Genomic DNA, 17,354 nt, shown 5'->3' on the forward strand with positions numbered 1-17,354 from the left:
GCTCGCTTCAGTTCGTCGCTCTCTCGCTGTCACACACAGCGATGTGTGCTTCACAGCGGGAGAGCAATGTCCAAAAAAGAAGCGGGACATTCAGCAACGACCGGCGACCTCACAGCAGGGGCCAGGTCGTTGCTAGATGTCACACACAGCGACGGGACGTCGCTGCTACGTCACAGAAAATGGTGACTTAGCAGCGACGTCGTTGTCGTCGTCGCTATGTGTGACACCACCTTTAAACTCAATTTACACTGAAAGATAAAGGTGAATGAGCGTTCTTAAGGACTCTCATTCACAATAATCTTCTAGTTTAAATAGCCTGCTCATTCATCTGGCGTAATTATCTTTTATGCAAAAGATCATCATTCTCATCGGTGTACTGTATTATCCTGTGTAATAGAGGACTTGTACTGCCAAGAACAACAGCAGTCTATGCTCTCTGTGCAATCTATTACAGATCATCAAGTGAACACTGTTTACTCTATTCTGTCTGTGTAAACAGACTATTAATGTTTACTGATAAGCAGTTGTTTAGTTCCCTTGGAAGGTCCATGTAAGCAATCGCTGATGGGTAAACATTTACTGATTGACGGTCCTTTTAGTAGCCTTTTTGCACAGGCAGGCTGCAGTAAGGCTGTGTGCACACGTTGCATTTTTTACCGCGGAAACGCTGCGTTTAGAACCGCAGCGTTTCAGTGGCAAATTGCATGCTTTCAGCTTTCCCAGCAAAGTGTATGAGAAAGCCGAAAAATCAGTGCACACGCTGCGTTTCTAAACGCAGCGTTTTGGATGCCAAAAATTGGTGCGGAAAGAAAAGCAGCATGTCACTTCTTTTGTGCGTTGTGGCTGCGTTCTCTCCCCCATTGAATCAATGATGTGGGGTCAGAACGCAGCTACACCGCAGTGAGCTGCTTTTTTGTTGCGGTCCGCGGGCTTTGTCGGCATGCCAGAACGCAGGCATTTACCTGGAAGTGAGGTCAAGAGGTTTCCTGTTGACCTCACATCCTGGCAAAGTCCAGGAAAGCCCACGGTGTCGCCAAAGTGCCCGCCCCGACCCCCGACCCCCCCTCCCGAAAATCCAACATGGCCGCGCGCACAGTAGCGCACCGGCCGCCCTGCTCCTATGATTTCTGTCGCATGTGCAATAACAGATGCGACAGAAAAATGCCCCCCAGGCCCTGCCCGGTCACACTCTATTCCCCCGGTATTCCCCCTTACCTGTCCGGTCGCAGCGCTGATCCCCCGCGGCCCCCTCCTCCTTCACAGCAGACGCCGGTCAGTGCGGTCACATGAGCAGAGCAGCTGACAGCCAGCACTGTGTTCAGAGAGCTGTGCTGGCTGCTCGCACTCTGCAGCTGTGACCCGGGGAGAGTGGGTGCAGATTTTTGGCACCCACTCTCCTCAAATGGAGGGTCTGCCCTCCTAGAAAATGGGGAATACGTTCCCTGAACGTGCCCCCATATTCTAGAAGGTCCAGAGGCGACGTGGGACGTCCATATGGATTTCTGCGGACCCATTTTTTTCAAATTTTTTGAATAAATTGGAGAACAAGGGAATGATTTGGGGAGTGTTTTTTCTAATAAAAAAATTTTTGTCATTTTTTTGCTTTTGTTTACTGTCAATTAGTTATGTCGGGTATCTAATAGACGCCGTGACATCACTAATTGCTGGGCTTGATGCCAGGTGACATTACACATGTGGTATCAACCCCATTTATTACCCCGTTTGCCAACGCACCAGGGCACGGGATGAGTTGGGGCGAAGCGCCAGGATTGGCGCATCTAATGGATGCGCCACTTCTGGGGCGGCTGCGGCCTGCTATTTTTAGGCTGGGAAGAGTCCAATAACCATGGCTCTTCCCACCCTGAGAATACCAGACCCCAGCTGTCAGCTTCACCTTGGCTGGTGATCTAATTTGGGGGGACCCCAAGTTATTTTTTTTTAAATTCTTTATTTATAAATAAAAAAAAAAAGCCTGGGGAGCCCTCCAAATTGATCACCAGCCAAGATGAAGCTGCCATTTGCAGGCTACAGCTGTCTGCTTTACCCTGACTGGCTATCAAAAATAGGGGGGACCCCACGCCATTTTTTTCATTTTTTTTTTTTTTTATTGGATAAATACTAAGCTAGGCACCCTTTAGTGCCAACGCTGCGTTGTGCAGTAGAAGCACAGTGGAAGGATTTTTAGAAATCTCATGCCCACTGTGCTTCTTTTCTCCGCAGCATAAACTGACCGGTGGCGCATCTTCCCGAGCCTCAGCATGTCAATTTATGCTGCGGAGATGAGTGTGCTCTGCAGGTAGCATAGAGCTCCACAGCAGCCTGAACCCAAATCGTGGGCATGGGCAGCTGCGTTCTCCCGTGGACAACACTCACATCTCTGCAGGAAGGCTGGCACTGTGTACTAGACGCCGTGTCGCTGGATCATGGCCACATAGCCTTAGGCCTCTTTCACACGTCAGTGATTCTGGTACGTTTGTGCTTTTTTTTTTAAACGTACCAGAATCACTGACATACGCAGACCCATTATAATGAATGGGTCTGCTCACACGTCAGTGATTTTTCACTGCATGTGTCTCCGTGCGGCGTACCCGCGTGTGCGTGATTGCCGCACGGAGACATGTCCATTTTTTTCTGGCATCACTGATGTTCCACGGACCAGGCAGTGGTGTGGTCCGTGAAACACGTGCCAGAAAAAAACGTTCTTTTAAAATAAAAATCATTTTAACTCACCCGGCGTCCAGCGATGTCCTCTGCAGCCCGTTCTCCCTGCTGCTTCTGAGCCGGCTCATTATTGTCGCGCATATTCATGATGTGCGACACAGCCGACCTGGAAGCAGCTGCTGCGGGGGTCAGGGCCGGCCGGATGCTGCACCGCGGGAGCGATCAGCACCATGGAGAGCGGGAACGCGCACAGGTGAGTTAATCTCTAAGTGCAATCACGGGCCACGGAGAACGGAGCCCGGATTGCACTTAGACAACCCATGTGTGCCGTGATTCACGGCACACGGAGGGACATGTGCGTGTTTTACACGCCAGTGAAAAACGTCAGTGTTTTTCACTGACGTGTGAAATGGGCCTAAAAGTGAGAATATTGTTGCTACAGCAACATTTTGGGTGAAGTAGCAGTGGATTCAAAATGCTTAACATACTCCTGAATATAATCCTTGAGGGGTGCAGATTCCAAAATGGGGTCACTTGTGGGGGTTTTCTGACGTATAGGTACCCAAGGGGCTCTGCTAATGTGACATGGTGCGCGAAGTTTATTTCAACTTTTCCAAAATTCAAATGGTGCTCCTTCCATTCCAAGCCCTCCCATTTATCCAAACAGAATGTGGAGAAGGAAATGACATCACAGGTTTTTTTTTTTTTCCAAAGGTCTGTGTTCAACCAACTTTATTAACACTGACAAGTCTTAAAAAACGCACCTAAAAAAACGCATGAAAACCGCATGAAAAACGCATGCGTTTTCGATGCCTTTTTCTCAAAAAGCATTGTTTACAATTCTCCCCTCTGCCAGAGGGTGCGTTTTTTTCCGCGCTGAAAAAAAAGCAACGTGTGCACATAGCCTAAGGGGTACTTCACACACAGTGAGATCGCTACTGAGATCGCTGCTGAGTCACGGTTTTTGTGACCTCATTAGCGATCTCGCTGTGTGTGACACTGAGCAGCGATCTGGCCCCTGCTGTGAGATCGCTGCTCGTTACACACAGCCCTGGTTCGTTTTTTTATTGTTGCTCTCCCGCTGATAAGCACACATCGCTGTGTGTGACAGCGAGAGAGCAACAATCCTGAATGTGAAGGGAGCAGGAGCCAGCGTCTGACAGCCTGCGGTAAGCTGTAGCCAAGGTAAACATTGGGTAACCAAGGTGGTTACCCGATATTTACCTTCGTTACCAGCCTCCGCAGCTCTCACGCTGTCAGTCCCGGCTCCTGCTCCCTGCACACGCTAAGCTAAGCGGTGTGCGCTGGTAACTAAGGTAAACATCGGGTAACCATACCTGATGTTTACCTTAGTTACCAGTGTCCGCAGCTTCCAGACGCCGGCTCCGTGCAAGCGCAGCGTCGCTTGCACGTCGCTGGGGGCTGGTGACTGGTCGCTGGTGAGATCTGCCTGTTTGACAGCTCACCAGTGACCACGTAGCGACGCAGCAGCGATCCTGACCAGGTCAGATCGCTGATGGGATCGCTGCTGCGTCACTAAAGTGTGACGGTACCCTAAGGCATGCGCTTTATCTTTAATAGATCGCTGAGTGCCCATAGGTTGCTGCCATTTTTGGTAGCGCAAAACTTTCCGCCAAGAAAAGGTATTTTTTTGCTTTGTGCTAATGATTATTTCACCCAATGTACAAGCGTTTTACTTGTTCCTCGGGTGATCAGCAGCCTTTCCACACTGAAGAATTATCAAAAGCTCTTAAAGCGACTCTGTCAGCAGATTTTTGTTACCTCATTTGACAGCAACATAATGTAGGCAAGGAGATTCTGAATCCAACAGTGTATCACATAGATTACTGGGTGCAACCGTTCTCACATAATCAAAGAATTGACTTTTAAGCATGTAACAGAGCTGGGAGAACTGTCCTACCCACACCAAGCTCTCAATAGAGATTGACAACTTACAGTCAATGCACAGTCCCAGCTGGGGGCATGTCGGACTGCTCTGCAGGGCCAGCTAGACCTAGCAATGTTAATCACAGGGTAATAAAGCCATTGGTTTAAGTAAACAATAGCCCACACATAGATAAGAGGCATAGCTGCTTTTTGTCCTTTTACAGCATGCTGTCCTCAGCCTACATAGCAAAAACCAAATAAGGAATAACGTTTGGAACTCCATTCTAAGTCTGAACTGGGTGCAAAAACCTAAAAAAATATCACTATGGGGAGATAAGGTATGCACACCAGTGACTATGTAAGGGGAATATATGAAAAGCAGAAACTGCTGTGTGAATACTGACTTGAAAAATCCAATAGCTATATGTAAGAATGAAATGTGAAAAATGGAATCTGCATTACTGCCATGAACATATGAATCAAGAGAAATTTAGCTACTGAATTGATCAATGCAATAGAGCCCCAACACTACGCCAAAGTATTTCTCTACGTTGGGGTCCCTAGCTTGTGTGTGTCCTCTCATGCAGTTAAAAAAACTTACTGCATGAGAGGACACACACAAGCTGTGGACCCCAACGTAGAGAAATACTTTGGCGTAGTGTTGGGGCTCTATTGCATTGATCAATTCAGTAGCTAAATTTCTCTTGATTCATATATTCATGGCAGTAACGCAGGGTCCATTTTTCACATTTCATTCTTACATATAGCTATTGGATTTTTCAAGTCAGTATTCACACAGCAGTTTCTGCTTTTCATATATTCCCCTTACATAGTCACTGGTGTGCATACCTTATCTCCCCATAGTTACATAGCAAAAACCTGCTGACAGATTACCTTTAAGAACAGTTGTTCTCAATAATCTTTGTTTTTGCAGCTATAGTATCACGTGAGCATAGACTTTTTTTTTGGGGGGGGTTTGAGGTAAAACTTGGCTCAAATATCTATTATATGGTCAGTCACCCATTCCCTTGAGTACTACATGTTACTGAGAATCTGAGCAGTGAAACACATGCAGAGCAACCATTGCTTTGAGAGAAAATTGAAAAGTTATTAAACGGAAATTTATTTTTAGTGCAATAGATTTTCTGACTCCTTAAAACTGAATTGCAGCTGTTCACTTTATTCAAGTTGACACCACATACATTCTCCAATTTAGTACTTATGTACATTCAAGTACTGTTTTCTGGAACAATTTGGATGCATGCTGCAGACTGCACACACCTCTTCACTTTCTTTTTCCTCCATTTTGGAGCTAATACGTAGAACAAGTACAGTGGAGCCTTGGTTACCGAGAACAATCCGTTCTGAGTGTGCTTGTTAACCAAGTTACTCGTCTAGCAAATCAAGATTTCCCATAGGAAATCATTGCAATGCAGAAAATTCGTTCCACAACTTGTTAAATGTCCCATCTTGGTGCCCTATTGTGCCATTCCACACACGTACAAACACACAGAAACACTCACAAACACGCACAAACAAAGATTATGCTCACCTTACCTTCCGTTCCCTCGCCGGTCTCCTGGAACTTGCAGTTCGCCCGTACAAGACGTATATTGGGTAACCAAGGCGACCGATGCCGGACCTTCCGCACTGAGCGCGCTGACGTCAAAGGCAGGAGCCGCTTGCCTCTGATTGGCCAGCGCGCTGCCTTTGAGTAGCGCCTGACAGGGGAATAATTTTTATGATACAATAATCAAGATATTTGGATAGAACATAAAATATATTTATTGGAATACAACTTTAGAACACAAAAAACTGTAATAAATTGTAAATATGTAATACACTATGTAATATACAGTAGATTACATATATATCTTGTGTGTGTATATACACTGTATATATATATGACACAGTGCAGCTTAAAACAACCAAAACGCAAGAAAAAAACGCAACGTGCGGACAGAGCCTTAATATTGCTAAGCCATCTTTACTTTTTACAGACATTGGTCATAAACTGTACTGCTGCTATTTGCCACACAGTTTACCGCTGATTAGGATAGCTCTTAGGCTGCTTTTACACATCCTTGTTGAGCCGTGCGGCTCAATCCGGCTGTGAAACCTATGCAACGGATGTGGTGAAAACACCGCATCCTTTTGCATAAGTTTTTTACATGCGGCCCGTCCGGTTTTTGCCGCTTGCGGCATGCTACTGAGCATGCGCAGTGGCAAAAACCGCATGCGGCGGCCGGATGCGGTTTTTGCCGCATCGCGCCGCATCGCGCCGCATCCGGCATCCATAAAGATATATTGAGAAAAACGCCGCATCAGCCGGATGCGGCGCGATGCGTTTTTTTTTTGCCACACAAAAAAAAAACGTGCCAGGTAACGTTCCATCCGGCTGCCGCATCGGCTAAATCTGCCGCATCCGGCAAAAACCGGACCGAACGCAAGGCCATGCGGCACGAATTAAAGCCTATGCAGGAAAAACGCAACCGGCAGCAAAAAAAAAACGGTTGCGTTTTTCCTGCAAAGTGCCGGATTGTGCCACATAGCAAAAACCAGAGGTGTGAAAGCAGACTTAGTTGCTTGGGCTGATTTGTTTCCAGCGGCAGAATGCCATACAACGTCCATGTCACTTTCTGCCACAGTTCCAGGTCAATTAGTTTGAGGAGGAACGGTGGAGGCATTGCATGTCAGACAATGTGTAAATTATTAGGGAAAAAGGAATTTTTTTTTTTTTAAATCATTGCTGATGTTTGGTAAATAACCTCTAAGATTTCTAATTTCAGAATGCATTTTAATACTTTTTATTTAACTGCTGTGTTTTGGTTTATAAATAAATTATTTCTGTCCCATAGGTTATGGCACCGTCGGGGGATGGTAGGCTCACTATTGCTCCTCCTTTCATCTCTTACAGTAGCGTATTATATTGAAGGAGCACATCAACAGGTATGTAGTCACTAATGAAGCCCTACACCACCAGTTATCGCGTCAAATATACTTATTATTCTATACGTATATTTACTACATTGTTTCAGTCTTCTTATTGCTTCTTTATATAATCTGTTAACAGGTTTCTTCATTAGTTCTGAACATTGAGCAAGATATTGCGTATACTTTAGGATTTAGTGTAAAAGAAAGTTCCATCCTGCCACATTCCATGGTCGTTTTAGCTGTGAATTTACGCCTCATTTGCTGCTTTTTTAAAATGCTAAAATGCTTTTGGTGTAACAAAGCACCCAACTACCCTCTTCTTCTCTCGGTTGTTTTTAGCCTGACTGATTATCATAGCTCACTATCTTTTGACTTTGGGCTCCAGGTAAGGAAATCAGACAGTGAGCTATGAATCGAGCTAGAGAGGCTGGTGCTGGACAAGGAAATGATTTCTGAATGCAGTGGTCCTTTTAAGTGCTCTCTCAGGACCACAGCACTTAAAGGGAATCTGACTAGGTTTTTGTCACCTAATCTGAAAGCAGCATAATGTAAGGGCAGAGACCCTGATTCCAGCGGTGTGTCACTTACTGGGCTGCTAAGTGTAGTTTTGATAATTTCCTGATGATTAATCAGTGATTTTATCATTAGAGGACTACTTCACGTGCTGCCAGGTAGTCCAGCATATTCATAAACTCTGCATAACTCCTCCCCTACTAACAGCTTTCTATGTACACTTTATATGGACAAAAAGCTGACAATTATTGTTGTGGGCGGGGATATAAAGCTCCACAATTCAAATAACTGCTAGATCTGCAGCAAAGAAAACAGTGATTTTATCAAAATAACAGCAAACAGCTCGGGACATATCGCTGGAATCAGAGTCTTTGTCGATACATTATGCTGCTCTCAGATGGGGAAGCAAAATCCTGGTGACAGATTCCCTTTAACACCTCATGTACATGACTTAACCCCTTAACAACAGAGGACGTACCGGTATGTCCTTGGCCATGTCGGGGCAGTCACCACCGGCTGCTGTGGTGAGCTGGCAGTGATCTCTGCACATGTCTACTGGTTTGATCCTCAGACATGTGCGGCTAACAGGTGCAAGTGGATCCGTGATCCACCCGCGCCTGTTAACTCCTTAGATCGCGCTGCCAAAATGAGACAGAGCGATTTAAATGGTCATGGCGGAGAACATTCTGTGGCACCATTGAAGGCCATGGGTCATGTGAGGAGTCCTGTTGCTATCATGACGTATTTTCTGTTAGAGCCGACATAGCAGTGGCTCTAACAGGAACGCTGCATTTCTGCTGATAAGAGCTGTACAGCTCTAATGAACTAAAATGAAGAAGTGATCAGACTTTTGCTCCTTAATATCTAGGGAGACTAGTAAAATAAAAAAAAGTATTTAAAAAAAATATAAAAAAAACCCCTAAAAGTTCAAATCACCCCCCCCCCATTCGCCCCACTGAACATTAATAAAAAAAAAAATTAACAATATACACACATTTGGTATCACTGCATTCAGAAATGCCCTAACTATCAAAATATAAAATCAATTAATTTGATCGGTAAACGGTGTAGCCGCAAAATAATACCAAAAGCCAAAATTAAATTTTTGGTTGTCGCAAATTCTGCGCAAAATGCAATTACAGGCGATTAAAACGGTGCATCTGCACAAAAATGGTGCCTTTTTTTTTATAAATGTCAGCTCAAGACACAAAAAAATCTGGGATCCCTCACCACCTTAGATGGGTTCCACACCTATGCACCAAGCCAGAAAGAGACAAGGAGAACACACAGGGAAAAGTGCATGAACTGCTTAGTCACAGATGACGCAGGCAGGAGTTCAGCAAACGATACTACAGATGAGAGTAAGGTGGGCTTTACACGTTGCGACATCGCTAGCAATTGCAAGCGATGTCCAGTGCGATAGCACCTGCCCCCGTCACACATGCGTTATGTGGTGATTGCTGCCGTAGCGAACATTATCGCTACGGCAGCTTCACACGCACTTACCTGGTCGGTGACGTCGCTGTGACTGCCGAACAATCCCTCCTTCAAAGGGGAGGTGCGTTCGGCGTCACAGCAACGTCACCGCGACGTCACTAATCGGCCGTCCAATAGAAGCGGAGATTAGCGGGACATAACATCCCGCCCACCTTCTCCCTTCCGCATTGCCGTCGGGACGCAGGTAAGGAGATGTTTGTCGCTCCTGCGGGTTTACACACAGCAATGTGTGGAGCTGCAGGAATGACAAACAACATCTTACCTGCGGTCGACCCGACATTATGGAAATGAACGACGTTACACAGATCAGCGATATTGTACGCTTCTGTGCTCGTTCATCGTCGCACCTAGGATTTACACGTTGCGATGTCGCTACCGGCGCCGGATGTGCGTCACTAGCGACGTGACCCCGACGATATATCGGTAGAGATGTCGCAACGTGTAAAGCCCCCCCCCGAAGCCACCTGCTTGCAACCAGAGCTAGAATGAACTAAATAATATCAACAGCAGCAGGGAAGAAGGGCGTTTTTAAGCACTAAGAGAATACTGATGATCAGCAGCTGGGTAGAAGGGGGAGAGATAAAAGCCCAGTAGGGAAGCTACCTATTACAATGAATACTAAGAGCAGGAGCAACAGAAAGTCAGTGAGCATTTTGCGCAGCCAAATGCTGTTACCTTCTATTGCCAGAAACCACATGACTGTCTGTCAGCCATGACAGGAAATAGGAGGTGGTGCACAATCACTTTAACATCCGTTTAATCCTGCATAACCCATAAGCCAGATGTATGTGTTTAAAGGTGGCGTGGATATAGCCATGTACGCAATTAAATATATTTGTTTGGTGACAGTAGTCTTAAACTAATTTATGTCTAAAAATTATATTATTTTGAATGGGTTAGCCACTACTCGGACACCCCCTTCTCAAACCCCGTCTTTCTTCACAGTAAAACAACACTTAGGCTATGTGCGCACGTGTGCGTATTGCAGGCAGTTACGCTGTGTTCTGCACCGCAGCGTAACTGCATGCGTCCTGCGTCCCCAGAATAATCTATGAAGATTATGCAGGAGACGTGCGCACGTGGCGTATTAGAGCGCAGCGTTCTGCTGCTGCCCGAAGCGTGCGTTCTGAGAAGTGACATGTCACTTCTTTCCTGCGCTCTGCATGCTGTCTATAGGGAGAGGCAGCATGCAGAGCGCACGAATTCTGCAGACACCAGGCGCTTCAGAACGGAGCTTTTCAGCTGCGCGCTGAAGCGGACCTTTTGTGTGCAGTGCAGAGCGCACACATGCGCACATAGCCTTATAATCGCCTCTGGTGCTGTTCCAGCGGTGTCAGCACTGGATCACCCAGGGATCGCTGGCTTTCCTCTACCCTGCTTCGGACAAATCCGATATCTGTAGGAAGTGAGAGGTGCATCTCCCCTCTGACCTTCTCCTGATGTACAATTTGTCTGAAGGAGGGGAGTGTGAAGCCAGCCCTGATTGGTCACAGGGATCGCGCGACATTGGCTGCAGGGATGGTCGTGGTGTTGTCCTGTCACGTGAGCCCCAGGAGAGCCATTACCAACCTGCTAGAACTGCGCCATCACCAGAGGTTAGTATACGTATTATGTTACCTGGGGGGAACCTAGGGATTGAGAAGACGTTGTCTCAGCAGTGGACAGCCCCTTTAAGTGTTTAATGTGTGGAACAAAAGTTTAATAATGAGAACATCTCTAGGCTTGAAATAAAAACCTAATCAATGTGTGGTGAAATTGCTGATATACTTACCGTACTAATGTCTTTCTCTTGCAGTATGTACAGTATGTTGAAAAGAAATTTTTATGGTGTGCCTACTGGGTAGGCTTAGGCATTCTGTCCTCTGTGGGGCTTGGGACAGGTCTACACACCTTCCTTCTTTATTTGGTAAGATAAGCATGCATTGCATTTTTACTTTTTTGTTTTGCAATGTCTAAACTCAGTAAATAAAGTAAATTCTCCGTGTAGCAGAACATTTTTCCATTGTGGATTGTTTATTACTAAAGATATCTGTGCATAACATGTACACGGTCAGGACAGTTTACGATTTAGCTTTTTTATAGTCTAACGTTTGGATATTTATTTACTAAATGGCCCAACTGAAACCTAGCCCAAAGGCATCATTTTTATCATTTCCAGTTCCTGCTACATAATCATGCAGGAAGCATCTGAAAAACTCAGACTTCTACATGATGTAACGTCAGTCCTATGATTCCGCTGTTTCAAGTTGCAAAGGAGAATGATAAAGATTCTTTATTAGTTACTTAAAGGGAATATGTCAGCAGGTTGTTGCCACGACATATGATAGCAGCATAATGTAGAAACACAGAGCCTGATTCCAGTGATGTATCACATACTAAGCTATTTGATGTAGTTTTGATAGAATCCCTGTTTTCTCTAATGTAGATGTAGCAGAGCTCAGGTTTCTTGGCTGTGTGTAATGCCACACACATCCCTCTGTACATTATGAATGGTCAGCAAGCTGCCAGTCAGTGGAGGGTGTGGGGTTACAGAGATTAGCTTGACTGGCCTGCAGGAGGCATGTAGTCAGGCAGTTCTAATCTCTTGTTGATAAAACACTGATTGTATTAAAACTACAACACACAGCCTAATACCTGATACATGCATGCCCTCACATTATACTGCTCTTAAATCAAATAGCAAAAACCTGCTGATAGATTCCCTTTGTAAATAATCTGTCATTAACTTATGCCCTAGGCTAGCAGAAGTAATGCAGGATAGTGTAGGGTAAAACATTTCCATGAAAACCTATTTTGCCGCTATCTGTTGCTCCTTTGCAAAGAAATGCATATATTATCCATATGCAAATTAGGCTCGCAAGTGCTCTTATGGGCATATCAGTGCACTTGCGGTCCTCAGCTTCTCTTTGCTTATCCTTGTCAGCAGCGTCATCTACTGATTGACAGGAGAGACAATCAAGAAGCAGTGGGCAAAGAGGAGCCAAGGACTGCAAGTAAACTTATACACCCACCAAAACACAAATTTTGACACAACTGGGCATCAGATATGGTGAAATGTGTTTTTAGTGGAAATGTTTTACCCTGTCCTGCACTACCTCTACTACGACAAATGTTACTAATAGATTTACGTTATGTGGAAATGCTTACAATTTTTTTAAATATTAAAGGAGTTGTCCGACATTAGCTTACCAAAAAATGTTGAGTTTATCTGTGCTGTATTGTCATATAAAACACCCCTACATTGTTATTTTTTCTTTTGTTCCTCTTGAATTATCCCTTTATTCTCTGCAGCTCTTTGTTTACATTCAGCTCCAGCAAACTGACCACTTCCTGTGCAAACCTCAGTCAGAGCTGGCACCGCCCGGCCTCAGTGTCCAGCCTCGCCCCCTGCCCGCCCTCTGCCTACCCTCTGCACACACATTCCCTGTCATTATTCTGCCACAGCACCTGACCTGTTATCATTCTAGCAATGGAAATAACAGCCCCACATCATGATCTACACACACACACACACACACACACACACACACACACACACACACACACACACACACACACACACACACATACGCGCGGGCTCTGCGCCACACACACACACACACATCGGGCTCTGCAACCCTCCCCCCACCCACCCACACAAACACACACACTGCACTCTGTACCGACCCCCCCCTCACCATCGTTCTGTACCGACCCCTACCCCCATAGGGAACATGTGGGCTACATTCACATGACCGTTCCGTTTTTGCGGTCCGCAAAAACGGTCCATTTTTTCACGGATGCATCCGTGTGTCATCCGTGTGCCTTCCGGTTTTTTTTTGCGGACCGCAAAAAAGGAGAGCAGCAAGAAAGATAGATGAGTAGATATAGAGATGAATAGATATAGAGACAGAGTTAGAGGGATGAATGAATGGAGGGATAGATAGACAGATAATGGATAGATGAATAGATAGATGAGAAAGACCTATATAATGCCTTACCCCCCTGCATATTCTAAGCTGGCACCCTTTAGTGACTAGCATGTGGCACTAAAGGGTGCTTATCCTTGTATTTAGCCAAAAAATAAATAAATAATTAAAAAAAAAAATGACGTGAGGTCCCCCCATCTTTTGTAGCCAGCTAGGGTAAAGCAGATGGCTGCAGCCTGCAGACCACAGCTGGCAGCTTCACCTTGGCTGGTAATCCAAAACAGAGGGCACCCCATGCTGTTATTTTAAATTAAGTAAATAATTTAAAACAAAAAACATGGGGTCCCCCCCCAAATTGGATCATCAGCCGAGGTAAAGCGGACAGCTGTGGTCTGGTATTCTCAGACTAGGGTGTTATTGGACACTCCCCAGCCTAAAAATAGCAGGCCGCAGCCGCCCCAGAAGTGGTGCATCCATTAGATGTGCCAATCCTGGCGCTTTTCCCCAACTCATCCCATTGCCCTGGTGCGGTGGAAAACGAGGTAATATATGGGGTTGATGCCAGATGTGTAATGTCACCTGGCATCAAGCCCTGGGGTTAGTGATGTCACGTGTCTATCAGATACCCAACATCACCAACCCAGTCAGTAATAAAAAAAAAATAGACAACAAAAAAAGTTTTATTTGAAAAAACACTCCCCAATACATTCCCTCTTTCACCAATTTATTGAAAAGAACAATCAAATCCGGGTCCGGCGTAATCCAATAAGGGGGACACATGACTATCCATACCATAGTCAATGTCCCAGTCAATGAAAAACAGAATGTTCCCCATTGGCTGGGAGAGCAATGCAGTGACCTGAGCTAACATCAGTAGCCCAGGTCACTGCGGGGGATGACTAGCGCTGCTGCCAGGAGGTTACATGAGATCATTACCTGCGGTGACGATCTCCTGCACTCCTGTCAGCGCTGTCACCGCCTTCTATGCTCGCCGTGTTCTCAGCAGTATCGCCCGTGACGTCACCGCTAGTGACGTGAGAACGCAGCGGGCATAGGCTGCAGTGACCGCGCTGACAGGAGTGAAGAGGAGATCGTCACAGCAGGTAATGATCTCATCTGCCTCCTGGCAGCAGCGCTCGTTATCCCCGCGGCTGCCAGCACTGCAGGGGGAGAATCTGCATGCGGGCAGACACACACTGCAATGAAGGCAGCCACGGGGCTGGAGCGGGACACAGACTGCACAGGCGCTCATGCTATCCTGAGCAGGGGGCTTGGTGCTGGCGGTGACACCGTGGGCGGGGAGAGTACGGGGTGCGAGGGAATGTGTGGGAGGGTGCAGGGAAGGGGGCGGGGACTCCATGCACTGTAACCGCCCAGCAGGGCGGCAACAAGCTGTTCCAGATTTGCATGTCAACATGGTCCTGCCCATGTTGACATGAAATGACCGGAAGCAGCAAAATTGCGGCAGGAGCGGTCACATGATCATTCTGAGCCGGGGGAGAGGGGCTGACAGCAGGGCAGGTAAGTGGTCACTATCTACTTACCTGCCCCAATGTAACCCAATAGTGTAATAATAAAAAAAAGTCAAAATAAGCCGGATAACCCCTTTAAGTATATTCAGTATTCAGACATGGTCATACCTCAATGCAGGTTTTGAAGTACAAAATAAAGAAGTGTGTGTGTGTGTGTTAGATGATATATGTGTGTGTTTTATTTTATATATATATATATATATATATGTATATGTGTGTGTGTATATAATATATATATATACACACACACACACACACACATATATTTATATATATACATATACATAATATATATATATATATATATATATATTATACACATATACATACATATTATATATATTATATATATACATACATATATATATATGTATGTATGTATATATATAATATGTATGTATGTGTATAATATATATATATACTATGTATAATATGTATATATATATAGATATATGTGTGTGTGTATATATATTATATACACACACACACACAATATATATATATATATTATGTATGTATGTATGTATATATATGTATATATATATATATATATATATATATATATATATATATATATATATATATATATATATATATATATATATATATATATATATATATAGTGGTACCTCGCTTAACGAGTAACCCGCTTAACGAGAATTTCGCTTAACAAGCAAAGCTTTCTGTAAATTTGTAACCCGGTTTACGAGAAAGCTTTGCTGGACGAGCAAAATCCTCACCTCAGACACTTCCGGTTCCGTCCATCCACCGCGCTCTAACCCGCACTTGCAGTCCACACAAACACACACATGTATGCACAAACACACACGCACGCACGCACAAACCGTATTATGCTCACCTTACCTTCCTTTCCACCGCCGGCTTTATGGTTCTTGTAGTTCCCGGGTACATCGTGGCGAACTACAAGTACCATGAGGCCGGCGGTGGAACGGAAGGTAAGGTGAGCATATAATATGTGTACCTTCCGCTTCATCGCCGGTCTCCGGCCGCGCCGCTCCACTCCAGGCATCGGCATCCATAGCAACGAAGCAGGAACTTTCTGGTTCCTGTCACCGCTTGTCAAAGGCAGCGCGCTGGCCAATCAGAGGCAAGCGGCTCTGCCTTTGACGTCAGCGCTCTGGGAGGAAGTTCCGCCCTCGTCGTTATGGTTACCTGATACACGGCCCGCACCGGAGAACAGCAAGTCCCAGGAGACCGGCGTTGGAACGGAAGGTAAGGTGAGCATATAATATGTGCGTGTGCATGTGTGGAATGATAGAATAGGGGACCAGGATGGGACATTTAACACCTTGTGGAACGAATTGTCAGCATTGCAATGATTTCCTATGGGAAATCTTGCTTTGCTGAATCAGTAACTTGATTAACAAGCACAGTCCCAGAACGGATTGTTCTCGTTAAGCAAGGTTCCACTGTATATATGTGTGTGTGTGTGTGTATATGTATGTATGAATGTGTGTGTGTGTGTGTGTGTGTGTGTGTGTATATGTATGTGTGTGTGTGTATATATAGATAGATAGATAGATGATTATATATATATATATATATATATATATATATATAATGTGTGTATACGCACAAATGTATTATATATATAATTACAGTACAGACCAAAGGTTTGGACACACCTTCTCATTCAAAGCGTTTTCTTTATTTTCCTGACTCTAAACATTGTAGATTCACATTGAAGACATCAAAGCTGTGAATAAACACATGTGGAATGAAATACTTAAAAAAGAGTGAAACAACTGAAAATATGTCTTATATTCTAGGTTCTTCAAGGTAGCCACCTTTTGCTTTGATTACTGCTTTGCACACTCTTGGCATTCTCTTGATGAGCTTTAAGAGGCAGTCACCGGAAATAGTTTTCCAACAGTCTTGAAGGAGTTCCCAGAGATGCTTAGCACTTGTTGGCTCTTTTGCTTTCACTCTGCGGTCCAGCTTACCCCAAGCCATCTCTATTGGGTTCAGGTCTGGTGCCTGTGGAGGCCATGTCATCTGGCGTAGCATCCCATCACTCTCCTTCTTAGTCAAATAGCTCTTACACAGCCTGGAGGTGTGTTTGGGGGCATTGTCCTGTTGAAAAATAAATGATGGTCCAACCAAATGCAAACCGGATGGAATAGCATGCCGCTGCAAGATGCTGTGGTAGCCATGCTGGTTCAGTATGCCTTCAATTTTGAATAAATCTCCAACAGTATCACCAGCAAAGCACCCCCACACCATCACACCTCCTCCTCCATGCTTCACGGTGGGAACCAGCCATGTAGAGTCCATCTGTTCACCTTTTCTACAAAGACACGGTGGTTAGATGCAAAGATCTCAAATTTGGACTAATCAGACCAAAGCACAGATTTCCACTGGTCTAATGTCCATTCCTTGTGTTCTTTAGCCCAAACAAGTC

General features: G+C 45.1%; 1 protein-coding gene across 1 annotated transcript in view; it reads left to right on the forward strand.

Annotated features, from left to right (window-relative positions):
• The window catches only part of LOC142301705 (vacuole membrane protein 1-like), a 144,732-nt gene that overhangs the window by 69,644 nt on the left and 57,734 nt on the right, over positions 1 to 17,354 (forward strand). Inside the window, exons 5-6 of the mRNA XM_075342754.1 lie at positions 7,407 to 7,497; positions 11,288 to 11,398. Coding sequence (XP_075198869.1) covers positions 7,407 to 7,497; positions 11,288 to 11,398 — 202 coding nt within the window. The remainder of the gene's footprint in view (positions 1 to 7,406; positions 7,498 to 11,287; positions 11,399 to 17,354) is intronic.

Source organism: Anomaloglossus baeobatrachus, chromosome 1, assembly GCF_048569485.1.
Source record: "Anomaloglossus baeobatrachus isolate aAnoBae1 chromosome 1, aAnoBae1.hap1, whole genome shotgun sequence".
NCBI classification, from domain to species: Eukaryota; Metazoa; Chordata; class Amphibia; order Anura; family Aromobatidae; genus Anomaloglossus; species Anomaloglossus baeobatrachus.